Source organism: Paralichthys olivaceus, chromosome 1, assembly GCF_024713975.1.
Source record: "Paralichthys olivaceus isolate ysfri-2021 chromosome 1, ASM2471397v2, whole genome shotgun sequence".
Taxonomy (NCBI): domain Eukaryota; kingdom Metazoa; phylum Chordata; class Actinopteri; order Pleuronectiformes; family Paralichthyidae; genus Paralichthys; species Paralichthys olivaceus.
This window is the reverse complement of record NC_091093.1, coordinates 27810000-27825407: the sequence shown is the minus strand read 5'-3', so window position 1 is coordinate 27825407 and position 15408 is coordinate 27810000. Positions and strand designations below refer to the sequence as shown.

General features: G+C 42.5%; 1 protein-coding gene and 1 long non-coding RNA gene across 6 annotated transcripts in view; one reads left to right on the top strand and one right to left on the bottom strand.

Moving 5' to 3' along the window:
* Window positions 1-13473, top strand: part of mapk8ip1b (mitogen-activated protein kinase 8 interacting protein 1b) — a 35176-nt gene extending 21703 nt beyond the window's left edge. For 3 of the 5 annotated variants that reach the window (XM_069526792.1, XM_069526810.1, XM_069526820.1), the window contains 9 exons: window positions 3579-3660; window positions 4859-5982; window positions 7566-7648; window positions 8647-8828; window positions 9073-9176; window positions 9648-9764; window positions 10040-10110; window positions 10281-10379; window positions 10973-13473. In XM_069526792.1, coding sequence (XP_069382893.1) covers window positions 3579-3660; window positions 4859-5982; window positions 7566-7648; window positions 8647-8828; window positions 9073-9176; window positions 9648-9764; window positions 10040-10110; window positions 10281-10379; window positions 10973-11045 — 1935 coding nt within the window. In that variant the 3' untranslated portion in view covers window positions 11046-13473. The remainder of the gene's footprint in view (window positions 1-3578; window positions 3661-4858; window positions 5983-7565; window positions 7649-8646; window positions 8829-9072; window positions 9177-9647; window positions 9765-10039; window positions 10111-10280; window positions 10380-10972) is intronic. The other 2 variants (XM_069526802.1, XM_069526830.1) reach the window with 1 other exon arrangement.
* Window positions 13474-14127: 654 nt separating this feature from the next.
* Window positions 14128-15325, bottom strand: LOC138410509 (uncharacterized). The gene is made up of 3 exons (XR_011243219.1): window positions 14873-15325; window positions 14617-14693; window positions 14128-14316 (listed from the first exon to the last, which is right to left on the bottom strand). It is a non-coding gene; the product is annotated as an uncharacterized lncRNA (long non-coding RNA).
* Between the last annotated feature and the right edge of the window lie 83 nt (window positions 15326-15408).

Below are 15408 nucleotides of genomic sequence, written 5' to 3'. Positions count from 1 at the left end.
AATGTGATGTTTTAGTTTCCTCTTTGCACAACGTGGAGACATGTCCATCTACAGTCAACGGTTCAAACTAGATATACCACTGAATGACATTCCCCTCAAGAATCAATACGGCTTCTACAACTACATCAAAGTCCAGCAGAGCAACGAACATGAGCCGCCAGTTAATTAAGTCAAGAATTATTAACGCCCTGCATTAACATTCCTTTGACGTTACGTCTCCGCAGGCAACGATCGATCTTCCCTCTCAGCATCAGCTCCTGAGGAGAATCTGTTGTCTGTCTGATGTTTGGTTGTGGGTGCAGCAGGTTTATCATATCTGCAGGAAATCATTGCACTCAAAGCTCTTTAAAGCTGCGGAGTAATTGAAGGGTGTTAAATTATAAACTCAAGGCAACGATCAGTGAAATGATTTTTCGGGTTTCGATTAAATGTTTCAGAAAATGTTTTCTTTCATACGCGCCAGGTTCCACAGAAATGTGAGGGCCTGCATGGTGAAGCTTTGCAATGTATACAGTATAATGTATAAGGATAGTGACTCAATACACACACTCCCCCACAATGCACCCTGTCAGCACGATCAACCCATGCAGCACTATATGTGTCTCTGCTTATGAGGTGGAAACGAGCCCACTGTACACGCTGCTGTGCCTTTCTTCTCTGTGTGTGTGTGTGTGTGTAAACTGTCAGAACTGGAAAGCATAAAGGAAATAATTGCTTTGAAACATTTGTTCTCAGAGGGTCTCGCTCGCTCTTCACACACAGACTCACACAAATCTGATTTTAAATATCTCATCGTTAAATGAGGGAAATCTTCCTGAAAGTGACCTTTGAATCTTGAAGACGTGCAGCAACACAATCTCATTAACATAACATCCACCAGCAGCAGATCTGGGATCATTTTGTATTAAGTTTTGATGTTTGTTACAACTGCAATATTTCAATATTTCAAATTTTCAGCTGAAAGTCAAGAATTGGCGAATAATAACTTTTGTTTAAATTGATGTTAAGTTTTAAGACTTCGACAAATAAAACAAAAGTTTTAAGCAGCTGCAGTACGACAAATCTTAATTCATCTCTGACACCTTATCTTCCTGTGGTATAAAATCTGTGGATCTGTTTCCTTCATTGAAGTTCGTCCTGGGCTCGTTTATAACCTTCCACCAAGATTCACTAAAACCACCTGCTAACAAACGTCAACTTCCACGTGGCCTTGACACAAGATGGCTTCTCAGTCATTTCTCTTTAATATCACGAATGTGGGACGGACACAACCAGTGAGTTGTTGAGCTGAATTCACTTCTGTGGTTGCATTGCATTCTGGTCTATTTCTTGCGACTGTGGATGAAGAAATCGGTCGATTCACTCGTCCTCCACAGATTTCTTACCTAAGCAAAGTGACTTCTTTCAGCCTCACACGTTAACCGATGTTTAGTCTCACTCTTACCCTCAAATCCTGAAATGCTAATAACTGCTTTTTAATCTTTCACCTCTTTATCAGGAGCTCTGTGACATTTGAATTTCCCTACGGGGATTAATAAAGTATATCTGATTCTGATTCTGATTACCAAAGTGATTTATGGCTGACTTGTTTTCCCTGCACACCAACAACTGAGACTGCAGCTTTACGAGCTCGAACAAAGCTGACGGTGAAAACTGTGATTAAGTGAGCGCTGAAGACACCTTGACAGTTTAAGTCAGACTGAGAACTGCAGAGAACAGAAAGAGAAGACAGGCTGGGGTTTCTGTTTCCAGGTCAGTGGATCAGCGGAGATGCAAAACGCGGAGTTAGTTCTGCATCGTTTGGTTGAACAGCAGCGACTCTGAATATGAATCAAGGTGACGCTTTATTTTTAGATGCAACAATTCGCCAAGAGCCAAATTCAGCGCCAGAGAATTTACAAGGTGAAAAATCCTCTGACGCTTCAAAACTGTCATCAGACTCTGAAGCTGTATTTGTTTCAGGCTTGATTTATTTTCAGCTGTTTTTAAAGAGACAATAACAGATTTTGAAGTTCAATGATTCGACCGACTTTTATCTCAGCGAGGATTCTTCCACCATAATCCGAGTCCGAGTCTAATCCCTCATCTGGCTGCAGCACGCTCCTTATGTTCAAGTGTGTGTTTGTGTGTGTGTGTGTGTGTGTGGGACACAATACACTCTTAAGTCATACAAAAATAATGGAAGGGAGTTTTAAACATTCACTTCCATCTTTCAGTGTGTGTGTGTGTGTGTGAGAGAGAGAATCTCTTTTTACGAGACAAACCTGTCTCCCACCTGCTGATGCAGTCGTAACCACGGCAACAGCTCTGTCTTCGCCTGGACTGTAATAGGAGGCGTGAGTCACGCAGTGGGTGGACAGAGGGGGAGGACACCATCTTATTTTGGTCGACGCGTCATCGTCACCGGAGTTTCCAGTTCTGCTTCCATCTGTTAAAAAATCTCCCTCAACCACGTGTGTCTCTGCCTCTGAGACTTCAAACATCAAACTTAACCTGCGGCAGCAAATAAAGATGGATGACGTGTCTCGATCGATCACGTTTAATGTTTCCCCCTGTTTTTATAGCATCAAATAACGAACTTTTTTAAGAAATTTGATGTGAACTTTTTTAGTTTGGTTCATGTCCCATCTGCGAACATGGAGCAGGGTTTATGACATAGTGCAGCCAGCCACCAGGGGGCGACCAGGGGCCTAGTCTATGACATCAAACATCAGACCTTATCTTTGTTCTCGTCTGTGTCACTTATTTAAAGCTGCTTCAAAGTTTAGTTAAAGTTTTCACCAGGTTTGTTTTAACGTTCTAGTCGTTAAAGTTTTGATCATGTGATGATGCGTGATCGAGGAAGAGCGAGGCTGGAGAGAAACACTTTGCTTTCCTGGTTGTTTCGAGTCTCTTCCTCCTCTGACTGGGTGTGGTCAGGAGTGGGCTTGTCGCTCTTACTCTTCTACATCACGGCCACCAGGCGAAGAATTAACAAGTGAAGGCACATTCAAGGTTTTCAACCAATCTTACTCTTCAGCCATTGTTTTTTAGTTTCTTTTATTTTTCTGTATTTCAGAAAAACCCAAAGGAAAGTGAGACACTTTTGTTCACTAACATTTTTCAAATGAGACACAAAACTAAGGAGAAAGAAGTTCTTGTGATTAGAGTGAAATGACACTTTAAAGTAGAGTGTCTGTGTATGTCTATGTGTGTGTGTGTGTGTGTGTGTGTGTGTGTCTGTGTGCGTGTGTGTGTGTGTGTGCGTGTCTGTGTTTCCCAGTCGCTTGGGTAAAAGGTCTAGTTCCCCTTTAAATGCACACCACGGAGCACGGACAAAAGAATCCTGCTCATTCAAATGAATGAAAGCTTTGTGTGTGTGTGTGTGTGTGTGTGTGTCTGTGTGTGTGTGTGTAAACTAACAGAAAGAGAGAGAGAGACAAAAAGTTGTGTACATTGAGCGTCAGGATCCAGAACTCAGTGACCGAACCTCCCTCTCCTCTCTTTTCCTTCTTTACTCTGTCTATTTTTCTTTCCCACGACTCCCTTCTTCTTCTCTCCCTCTCTCTCTCTCTCTCTCTCTCTCTGCATCTTCACAGGACACGTTAAACAACAACTCCTTCGGGAAGAAGTACAGTTGGCAGGAGAAGGTTTCAGGCTCGTCGTCGCCTCTGAAAACAGGTGAGTTTTCCCTTTTTCTCACCACGAAGCTGAGGTTTTAGTTGAATCGTGCAGAGATGAGACTGTTGTCGTTGACGATATTCATCCTTGTGATACGAACACAGCAGCTGAACGTGTGCATGTGATCTGCATTGATTCTGGCAGGACGTGTGTGTGTCTGATCCCCGGGGGACAGTGTTAAAGCTTGGATTAGCTATGCTGGGCTAAGTGTAGCTAGCTGAGGGGATGGTGTATCCTGTGCATGTGTGTGTGTGCGTGCGTGCATGTGTGTGTGTTTTATCCAGCTTGGGGCTTAGCCAGCCGGGAGCTGTCGTGGCTCATTGCTACAGCTCTTTTCAGCATGTGAAGGGAGACCAACCAAACTCACTGCCTACAACTCAGCGCTGCAGGAAAAAGTGATAAATGACCTATGTTCTCAAACACACACACAAAAATATCATCAAGCACAGTTACACCAATCCACTCCAGATAAATCGATGTGGAGCCAAATGTTAATTCAAAATTAATTAACTTAATTAAAGTAATAAACATTTATTTAATTAAATGATTGAAACTATAGAATTCTAATCTCCCTTTGCTGAGTTGTGTTAATTTAATAATGAACAAAACTGTTGCTATTCACATGCAGATTCGCAAATGACATCATACGGCCCCACAGACAAAGGAAAGCAGAAGTTCTGCTTCCACAACAAAGAATAGTTGAAACTATATCGTAATTGTTGAACGTTAAACTATTTAAAATACTTCACACTTTTAATTTATAATTGGGAATCCTGCTCCATAAATGATGAAATGTCCAGAGTCGTTTTGTTTTCCTGTATCTTCTGACGTCACCTCTTCATCATCCACAGGGGAAAAAAAATAATGCCTGGATTTCCTGGCACTGGATTATGACATAACGCGTCAATCACCTCCTCTTGGCTGCGCTGTGAATTTGATGAGTAATGAGGATTTAGCTGCATAATCCTCACATCTGTTACCTAATCGTTTCTACTTCTCTCTCTTGTCTGTGTTTTACTTTATCCCTGTGCATTTGCTGCCATGCCTGCCTTCGCGTCTGCTCATGCATTTGCTTCTCGGTCATGTCTGCGATTCTGCGTCATGTATGTTTACTCCGTGTGCGTGTCTGGCCTCTGTGTGTGCCTGTGTGTTTGTGCGGCCGTGTGCGTGTTGTTGTTTGCGTCGGATGTTTCTCTAGGTGAGCTCACCCCTCCGCACGAGCACAGCTGCCTGAGCGACGAGGACAAGGTGCAGGGCGGCGGAGCGCAGACCAAAGACCGGGGGACCTCCACTGACGGCCCCTGCAGACACGGCTCCGGACACTCGCACGGCTCGTCTACGGCAGCGGTGACACGCTCCAAACTTCAGGAGAAGCCACCCGCTCCCCCGCCACCGCAGAACTACACACCAGCTCCTCTGTATCCAGCAGGGAAGGTAGATGGAAGTGGGACCCACCGGGAGAGGATCCGCTACCACACGGACGTTCATGTGGAGCCTACAGAGGAGATCTATCTGACTCCTGTGCAGCGTTCTGCCGACCCCCTCGAACCCCCCATCGCTCAGGACCGGCCTTATCTCTCCCAGCAGACTGAGCAGGGCCGTATGTCCATCAGCTCCGACACTGAGGGCCCGCCTCCGTACCAGCCCCTCCCAGATCGGACAAACCCCTCCATCTACGAGGAGGAAGAGGTCTACGTCCCCCCACCCTCATATGCTTCCTGCGTAGAGTCCCTCATCACGCCGCCCAGCATGGCTCTCTCAGCTCGCTCCTCCCTCGCTCTGGACCTCAGCTTGAAGGGGGCAGGAACGGGGGCCGGGGCCGTACTGAGAGCAGGGTCATCGGTGGAATATGTGGACGCCACAGATGAAAGCTACTGCGGAGAGGACGAGGATGTGGACAGGATAATAATGGACGGACGAATGAGGAAGGGCGTAGGAAAAGGCAGTGGCGGCAGATCCGCCCCGCAAAGGACTTCCATGAACTCGGAGGCCAGCGGCCTTTCGTATGACTCAGTCAAATACACGCTGGTGGTGGATGAGCACGCTCAGCTCGAGCTGGTCAGTCTCCGTCAGTGTTACCAAGGGTACAGTGACGACAGCGACACGGCCACCATCTACGACAACTGCGTCTCCTCGCCCTACGAGTCGGCCATCGGGGAGGAGTATGAGGAGGATGACGAGGACGAGGACGGGGCTCGGACAGGAGGAGTCAGGAGAGAGGCCACAGCTTGTCTGTCTGAAGACTCCACTCCAGAGGCCGACCTGCACTTCTCCAAGAAGTTCCTCAATGTCTTCATGAACGGACGCTCCAGCTCCTCCAGTAAGTCATTACCACGGTAACAGACAGTTATTTCCATCAGTATATGATGTTTTGGAAAAGACAGTGGTCTTTGTGTTCAGGCTGTTTAACTCTAACACCGTGGTTGTAGTTTAAATGAAATTATCCTTAATTGAGATTCTGCTGGAATTAGATTGTAATAATATCAAACATAAGAATTATTCCAAGCAAACTCAAAGATAACACAAGCTTTTAAGTTTAAGTCTTTTTATTCTGTAAGACAAAGACTAAGCGATCTATCGTTTCAGAGGATTCTCAGTCATCCAGGTCAGAGACGTGATTTTATTTAATTATCACAATACAAATCAAGTCCCTATAAAATGCACTGCAGGCTGCTGTTCTGCGTTCTTCCCTGTGAACTCAGTCACACAGCACTGAGCGCTGTCTGGATGAATCGGCAGCGTGGTGGAAAAGTCTTAGTGACGTGGCCGATGATGAAGCTGGAATATTCCCGTACAGCTCCGATCATCATCCACATGACTGGTTGTTATCTGGACGCTCTGACTCCAGGTCTGAATTAGGTTTTTATTCAGAAAATGGTAAAAAAAAAAAATTTGAAGGTTAAAATTATGATTCAACGTTTAAAGAGCAATACTGTACCATTACTGAGAGATCATATTAGAAATACCAGTGTTCTAAAGATGAATATTAACTCGTTTCACAATGTGATTTACTTGAAAGTTGTTCTAATTGAGGCCGTATCACCCGGCTCAGCTTGTAAGTCTCTGCCTTGTTAAAATCTTTATCAGCAGAGTGACAGCAGCGTGTTCAGAGCAGAAACCCAGCTGGGCATTAAAATGGCTGCCGGCGGGGGGGGGAGCCAAAAACATTTATCACATTCACAAACAGGGTCTGAGCTTTTATTCTGGGCATTGAAACAACGTTCGTCGATAAGTGGTTTTACAAATTATATCGTTTTTCTGTTTTGTTTCTCAGCAAAATCTGCGGAAGGTTTAATCGCCATCGTTTGTATTTAGCTGCTTCGAGTCACGATTGTGATCGTCATTGTTTATCATCTCATGATAGTTTCACACTATTCGCTCGATGTGCTTTGAGCGACAATTTCAATCCGTCAGTCCAGTTCCGCAGCTTACCTAGAACATACTGTCGACGGACCTGTGATGGAGGATCGTAGGATTTACCTTCGTTAGCCCTTTTGTCACCAATATCAATCACAGACTGACCCACATTGCGTTGTGAGAGAGGATTCATATGAGAGAGTGATTTGTCTGTAATGCATAAGTGGTCATTTCCTCTAATGGTCCTTGTTGTCCACTTGGACGGCGTCCATGTTTTTACGGACTCATTAGAAACACCACAGCAGTTCATCTAAATACCTGATGTCTCTGGGGGAAAGTAAATAGATATACACAAAGCTCAGCTGTTACACGCTTAATTAAAGTGTGATTCATAGGTCGTAAAGAATCCACGCGTGCTTTAGAGGAAACACCATGTTTGTTATTTGTTAAGGATGAACTTCTTCTGCAGTTTGACGCTGTCATCCGTCTTTTGACACAGTTTCTTTCTCTTTTTATATCGTTTCCCTCGTGTTTTCTGTTTTGTTGGTGTTGAAGGTGCAGAGTCCTTTGGTTTATACTCATGTGTCATAAACGGTGAGGAGAAGGACCAGAGCCACAGAGCCGTCTACAGGTGAGGAAGAACTCCACCCTCATCATCAGCCCATATAAAACTCAAACAAGACAAAACACAGTTCATGGATATTTAGAGATGAATCACTGAGTTCTTGCATTTACATGTAGCAGCTTTGAGTTAATTTTAAAATGATTGGACACATAATAAACAGAGATAATGGCTTTAATATAAAGACATTTAATGGAGACATGTTGTCGACTTTCCCAGATATTTAAGCACAGTGAGCAAACCCCTTCCCCTGACTGCCCAGAATCATATCAGAAAGTGGTATTTTCATTCAATTGCTCATCGCCATCTGTTATTTTGTGTTCTTAAATTGGTTTTAGAGCAAAAAAAAAACATCAACTTAATATATGTTTCCACGGTAACAGTCCGACTCCAGCTGTCGGCACAGACTTACAGCTGTTGTCGATAACCTCGGGCCGATACATGCGCGGTGGAGGCGGGAGAAACCTCAGCAGAGCAGTCATGTGAACAGCAGCATCTCTGTGTGAACGGATCATGTGATGATGCTGGATATTATCAATGCATAGCTGAAAGCAGGAGGCTCGTTACAGTTTGCCTTTAATAATATGGGTTTCTGTGTTTGCATCATAGACTCCACATGTCTCTGCTTCCTCCCATTGTGCGACAATTAAACCGAATATTGAAATTCTTTTTTGAATTCATTCCAAAGTTTGTTTGTTGTTCAGTGAAATTGCTAAAGTAAAAATTAAGAGAAAAGAGAATTATCATCATCATCATCATCATCATCAGTCATTTCGGAAGTTTCCTGTGTGCAAAACTTGTTTGCCGTTGAAATTAAAGGTGAATCAAAGCTAATTACAGTTTTGTCAGAGCCATTTTAATCATTACTTTAAATGAACCAAACGTTCCAGCTGACGGAACCTGAGATGTTTTTGCGGTGCAGATAATGTGTAACGTGGTCATCCAGCTCATAAACAGCCTGATAGGTCTCTATCGATCAGCCGCATGTCTGAATCTGTCCTCCACAGATTTGTCCCTCGACACGACGACGAGTTGGAGCTGGAGGTGGACGACCCGTTGCTGGTGGAGGTCCAGGCGGAGGATTACTGGTACGAGGGCTACAACATGCGAACGGGAGCCCGTGGGATCTTCCCGGCTTACTATGCTATAGAAGTGACCAAGGACACAGAGAGCTACAAAGGAACTGAAGGTAACGACACTGAAAGATTATTATTTATTGATATGAACTTTTGGGGGCTAATGTCGATACCAATATTTCAGAGTCAAGAAATTCTGATTCAGGTTAAGATGACAGTGATTCCTAAAATGCTGTTTTCAAACCCTCATGATAAATATATGTAAGCTAGGCTTTTTAATTCACAATAAAATCTGAATTGAATGAATCATTTTTGTTTTCTTGTTATTTCCCATTCCATCATTCTGTTTCTGTGCAGTGAAGAGCAGTGAGTGGATGGACAGATACCGGCTGAAGTTCCTGGGCTCGGTCCAAGTCCCGTACCACAAAGGAAATGATGTTCTGTGTGCCGCCATGCAGAAGGTACGAGACTATAGCAGAGCAACATCATGCAGCTGTTGAACCTTGATCGATGTCAGTAGGTTAAACTGTTGGAATGAGGCCAGACAAGTTATAAAGCAATGCAGAGTTGATGTAGATCAGTTAAAGAGTCATTCAAAAACCGATTTCACAAATCCACAATTCAGCCAGAAATGTTTTAAAATATCCAGAATTCCAGAGTTTGTTTGCGTCGGCTGTGTTTCAGTTCAGTTAGCGGGACCATGCAGTATTAAAAAAACAAAGAGTTCATTACCACTTTGCCTGCAGAGGTCGCTGTCGCCCAGGAGAAGTTTACATAGAACGTGCAACATCAAAACAAAAATACAATCACATACAAACATCAGCCTATTCCAAATGTTACTTTCACAAAATCATATTATTGTAATATATATAAACGAGTTACAGATGGAGCTGTCTGTGTTTCAGAGTTAATCATCATAATGTGTTTCCCAGATTGCCACCAACAGAAGGATGACCGTCAAGTACAACCCACCGTCCTCCTGCATCCTGGAGATCAGCGTGAAAGGCGTCAAACTCGCGGTTCAAGAGGATTTTTACGCTTGTGACAGAGTAAGACGACTCTGTGATGTGTTGTTAAACTCAAAGTTCCTCTTCACACCAGAAACCCATTGAACGATTGAGGCATGTCGCCCCCATGTGGCTGCTAATGGACAGTACAGAAAATGATGTTCACTTTTGAGGACTTATTATCTCCTCGTTATCTAGCCGCCGCCCCCCCCCCCCCCCCCCCCCCCCCCGGAAAAGACCCAGAAACCTATTTATAAAAACATTGTTCATGTGAAGTTTCTCAAGATCGATTCTTGTGTTCGATGTTGTTTTCACAGAGTAACGAGTGCAGTCACTTCTTCCAGTTAAAGAACGTCTCCTTCTGCGGCTATCACCCCAAAAACAGCAAGTGAGTCACAGTGTCAGGGATTAACAAGTCAAGACCCAAACTGAAAGATACAGACTGGACCGTTCATTAATATGTGCATTTTATTATTACCAGGACACAATGATCAGAGAATGAATGAGATGCTGATTATATTAATATTCTTGAATCTTTTTCCTCCGTCCTCTCTGCAGGTATTTCGGTTTCATCACAAAACATCCAGCAGACCAGAGATTTGCCTGCCATGTGTTTGTGTCTGAAAACTCCACCAAACCCCTGGCAGAGTCAGTGGGGTGAGTTGAACTGTTTAAAAAAAATAAAATAAAATAAAATCTAGGATGTCTACGCCCGGCAGACAGACCGGAACATTACCTGGAAGATTATCTGGAAAAGATTATTAAAAAATAAACATTACAATCATTCTAAATATAAATCTTTTGTCAGTGCTGCACCATTTTTTTATGAAGCCACTTTTTGCATTAACATATGGGAGACGCGTCTAACGCACATTTTTATCCAGATCTAGATCCATCTCGATTGTAAAATATTCAAAACACATTCATTTGCAATGTCAGTACAGATGTAAAAGACTTAGCATTGTGTACTTCACTGTGTACCTTACTCTTTACTAGCGTGAGGCAAAGTGACAAATAAACAAGATCCCACATGAACCAACCGTGTACTACAAAGTGCTAAACATCAAATATAAAAGGCGTCACGTAAATGACATGTATGACGATACAAAAATAAGCATTTAAAAAGAAATAAAGATAATAAAGAATGAAATAAATCTAATTAGTCAGAAGCATTGCTATTGATGATTGATATTAGTATTAAGTATTAATGTTTGAATTTATGTTACTGTTTCTTGTTTTCTGTTTTTCAGGAAAGCCTTCCAGTTGTACTATAAAGAATTTGTGGAGTTATCGTGCCCGACAGAGGACATCTACTTGGAATAGCACTGCCCTGCCTTCAGCCACAGCTCTGTACATTACCCTGTATCATACCTTAACGTTGCATGAGGGACAGAAATAATCTAATTTAAGATAAATAAAAATTACTGACCAACGAGCAGGAAAAGGAAGGATGTATTGGAGCAGTGGTGAAACCTTTGTGCAGCACGGAGGGGAGACAAACGGGACTTTTTGAGAAAATGAAATATGCAAGATGGAGTCGGTGATGAGATGAGCGATCACAGGCTGCACATGGAAAGCACAAACACACGGCAGCGCTAGTTAGCGTGTAGCATTGTCCCGGCAGGTGTGACGCTGAAAGCCCAGGAGAGAGAACAACAGCATTCGAGCTTTGGTGAGAAAACGACGGCTGCTTTGACTGCAAATATTTACAGTCTAAAACTGAGGGACGTGTGCATTTACTGAACATCCTCACACTGTGCTGTCGGAACACTTTATCCTTTTAGCATTCCTGATATAAAGAGGTGATTCATGTTGTTCTAAATTCCACCTGATCCACGATGTTTAAAAAAAAAAAACATGCCGTAGGTGATGTTCTTTGCATTTGTGGGTCCTCTCAGATCTTCGTTAGCCCTTGAAAGTTGCTCAGGTGACACAGATGAAAAGCTAATCTGCTGCCGGTCAAATGTCGAAATTCCTTAAAAGTAAAAACAGATGAGGTTTCTACACTGAATCGGAAAAATCTCCCGAAATGCACTGAGCATCACCTGTGATTTAAAAAGGTGGATTTTACTTTCACCCCTCTCAGCAGCTTCTATTGATACGGTCGTGCTCTAAGATGAAGTGCTAAGATAAAGAGACCCCCACGATTTTCCCAGTAAGCCTGAATTTCTAGTCTAATGCGAGATGCACTGATTCTTTACCGTGTGTTCTAATACGGTATGAAATCAGTGACGAGGATGTTTAACAACAAAAAAGAGCCCAACCAATATTCTGATATTAGGGGTTAAAAACTTTCCGACACCGATATATCAAACCGTTTATATATGTTTGTTTTCATCAAACCTTCATAAATTAATAGTTAATGTTACAGCTTAAAGTTTATTTTAAGTAATAAATACAAATAAATCACAGATATATATCTTTTCTGCATTATTAATTCTGGATTCTTAAGTTTTTGCCTTTTCAGCAAACGTAAAACACAGATGCTGATATATCGGTGAAATGCTCATACGGGCCCATTTCTACATCTGGGTACGTTGTCGGTATAGAAGACGTGCACGGATACATGGAACATCCTGTGTGTGCCGCGCTGGAGTCTTTCTCCCCGTACGTCAGAAATAAGAAATGCTCTCTGGCGTCCTCAGATCTTCACGAGTAGTGCCTCTTTCTCATCGCATCATTTCCACCTCGCTCACTGACCATTATCACAACATTTTAAGGGATTGCCATTGAGTGTGAGTTGAATTTAAGAGTTTGAATGCAGACTGAATTGCAGGAGGATGTTTTGCACTTTTTTCCTCCACTGACTGAACTGTACCTGAGCTGTTTTCTCTTTATTTTTCTTGCCATATTAGGCTTAGACCATGTAGCGTAAAATGAAACTGAGCTCATACTGAGCCTGATGTCTGAGAGTAATACGTTAAACAGAGAAGACCCAGAGATCCAGGCTAAACTGGCTTAATAAACAAGGAAACAGTTAAAAGTTTCATTGAACTGATGATTGACAGAAAAATGACTTGATAAAAGTAGAACTAGTCCCATTAAATATGCTGTTTCAACAAGATCCATTAATTATTCACTAAAAAGTCAAACCAATATATTTGTTTAGTTATATTTTACCTGAGTTAAAATTCAATACATAACCCACTATAAAGTTCCCATTGATTGAATAAATCACGACCCTTCACCCTGCTTTAAAGCAGCAAGTTATTGATTAAACGTAACTTTTGAGAATCGTTAACTCATGAAACAGATCAAGTTTGATAAGAACCACCTAAAAGGACAGAAACACTTTTGATATTTCCGGTCAGTGAGCTGACAAAGGATTTCAGTGTCTTTCGGAATCATTGTGGTGCAGCGCAGGTACAGATGCTCTGCGGTGAGAAACAAACTGAAAATGTGTCTCCTGCATCTTTTGTGTTTGTCCTTTAAAAAAAAAAAAGAAGAAGAGTTATTTCTAATCCCTGGCATCGCATCAACATATCAATACTGACTTTTATATGGAGTTCCCTTCTCAAGAGCCAATCAGGTGGACCGTAGGAATAATGTACTGTAGTGTGTGTGGGGGTGGGGGGGGGGGGGGGCTATACAAAAGTTGTACAGACATGCCATATATAAATAAATACTTTAATATCTGTAATTATAAATATGACATTGTATTGATTCAACATGTAGTTTGTGAAATTTCTCTTTATTTTGGATTTTTCTTTTTTTTAGGTGTGAATTCTTTATTTAAAAATTTTAATGCTGATCTCTTAGTGTCCTGTCATTATTGTGTCGGCATCAAAGTATGAACACACGCACACAGGACACATGGAGCCACTGTCTCCTCCTCTTCATCACATTAACGTCTCGTTATTACACGTTACTGACTTGACTTCGTCCCTGAGTCCTTGCAGTGGTTCATCAGATCCAGATCCAGGACCGAGGCTGGTGCAGCCACATCTGGATCGTGGATTACGGTTACACCTAAATTCCTCAGATATACAAAATGCCCACTCAAATACTATTATAGACGATAACACTATAACTTTAAACGTTGATGCATTCATTAATATGTTCATAAATTCATTAGTCACTGTTGTTTCTCATGAATGTTTTGCCGATGTGCTCCGTCACTGGAGACATCTATTGCACTCCCGTTTGCCTGGGAGAGAAATCTAAATGACACTCACTCTGAGATGTCTATATTTCATTTTGTTTTGTTTTTTTAAGAACAGATGATGTCGTACCTTATTAAACACCATGAGGACAAATTGTGATTTATGAAAATGTGCTAACCTCATCCAGGACCTGCTGCTGAAATGGCCAGTGTTTAAACCTAAACTCTGAAAATGACCTGTTATTTTAATTAGATCAAAACTCACTCTGGATAGTTCAGTAAGATGAATTTATCTCCAGGGGATTAAGGTGGAACATTGTTTTTATTTTAACATGCTGTTGTTTTTGTTGGAGGCGCCGTGCAGGACAGCTTCTCTTCTTTACGTCAGGATCCGTCATGTTTCTGCTCAGTAGTATTCATCCTCCAGGTTTGGCTGATAAGGATTTTCCACGTCAGGCGGAAGAGGAGGGGGGAACGGCCTCTCACCGTAATCTGCAGCAACACATCAGCACGATCAAATTCTTATCAGTAGTTTTCAAATTTCAATTAAACTTTTTAATGACAGGGGCAGATGAATGATGAATCTCTATATTCATCATTTCTACATGGGAGGAGGATTTCTGAGACTGACTTTCTTGCATGGGCTGATGCTAGGCTACATCCGTTTTACACAATGGAGGTTGTGGTTTCATGCTATGCATTGTTTTGTTGGCTGAGCTTGACAGTAGGAGGAAGAGTTGACCCTTGGCCCATCTTTATTGGCATTAATAACCTGATAAGTGTGTGCCTCACCGTCAGTGAGGCGAGCATGCTGTTTGAGGAAGTTCGGGACAAAGAGCAGCTCCAGCTCTGCAGGGCCTTCACCGTCTCTGCAGAAGTACGACACGAGATGATGATGCCACACACAGTTTCGACAGTTTACAATTTTTGCAGTGATCATCATCCCCACGACATGATTTAACCGTTACCGGTGCTGAGCTGGGATTCAGGATTCCCTGTTTACTTAGATTACACACCCTAGTATGTGAAGCGTGTGATGACGACCTACCTGCTCAGCACAGGTGCAGACAGACCTGCCCTGAGAGTGAGGCATGCAAGCACGAGGACAGCAAACATGTCTTTCCTGTATTTTGTTTGGCCACGTTGTTAATGAGAGCACCCAGAGCAAACTGCAGCATTGAATCAAAACAAACCTCCTGAGGTTTTGGAATGATTACTTGCGTCAATCATTTCCTTAATTTTGAATGCAAACATGTTTACTCTTAAAATGTGTGCACACCACCTCAGCTCAATGAGGCTCAGTCTGCTATGTAAACCCTGTCATATTGCAAACCACTACAAAGAACAATAACATCAAACTCAATATTTAATTTAACATATTTAAACATATCCGCTGTCGGACCTGCACGAGAAGCTGTGTGTGTCTGAGTCAGTTACTTTTCCTGCCAGTCCCCTAATAAAATGTCTGAGTGAACCCAACATGTGAGGATGAGGGCAGAGGAGGACCGAGCGGCCTCTCACCGTAATCTGCAGCAACACATCAGCACAGTCAGACCGACGCTAAGTTTGTTTTTAAAATCTTAA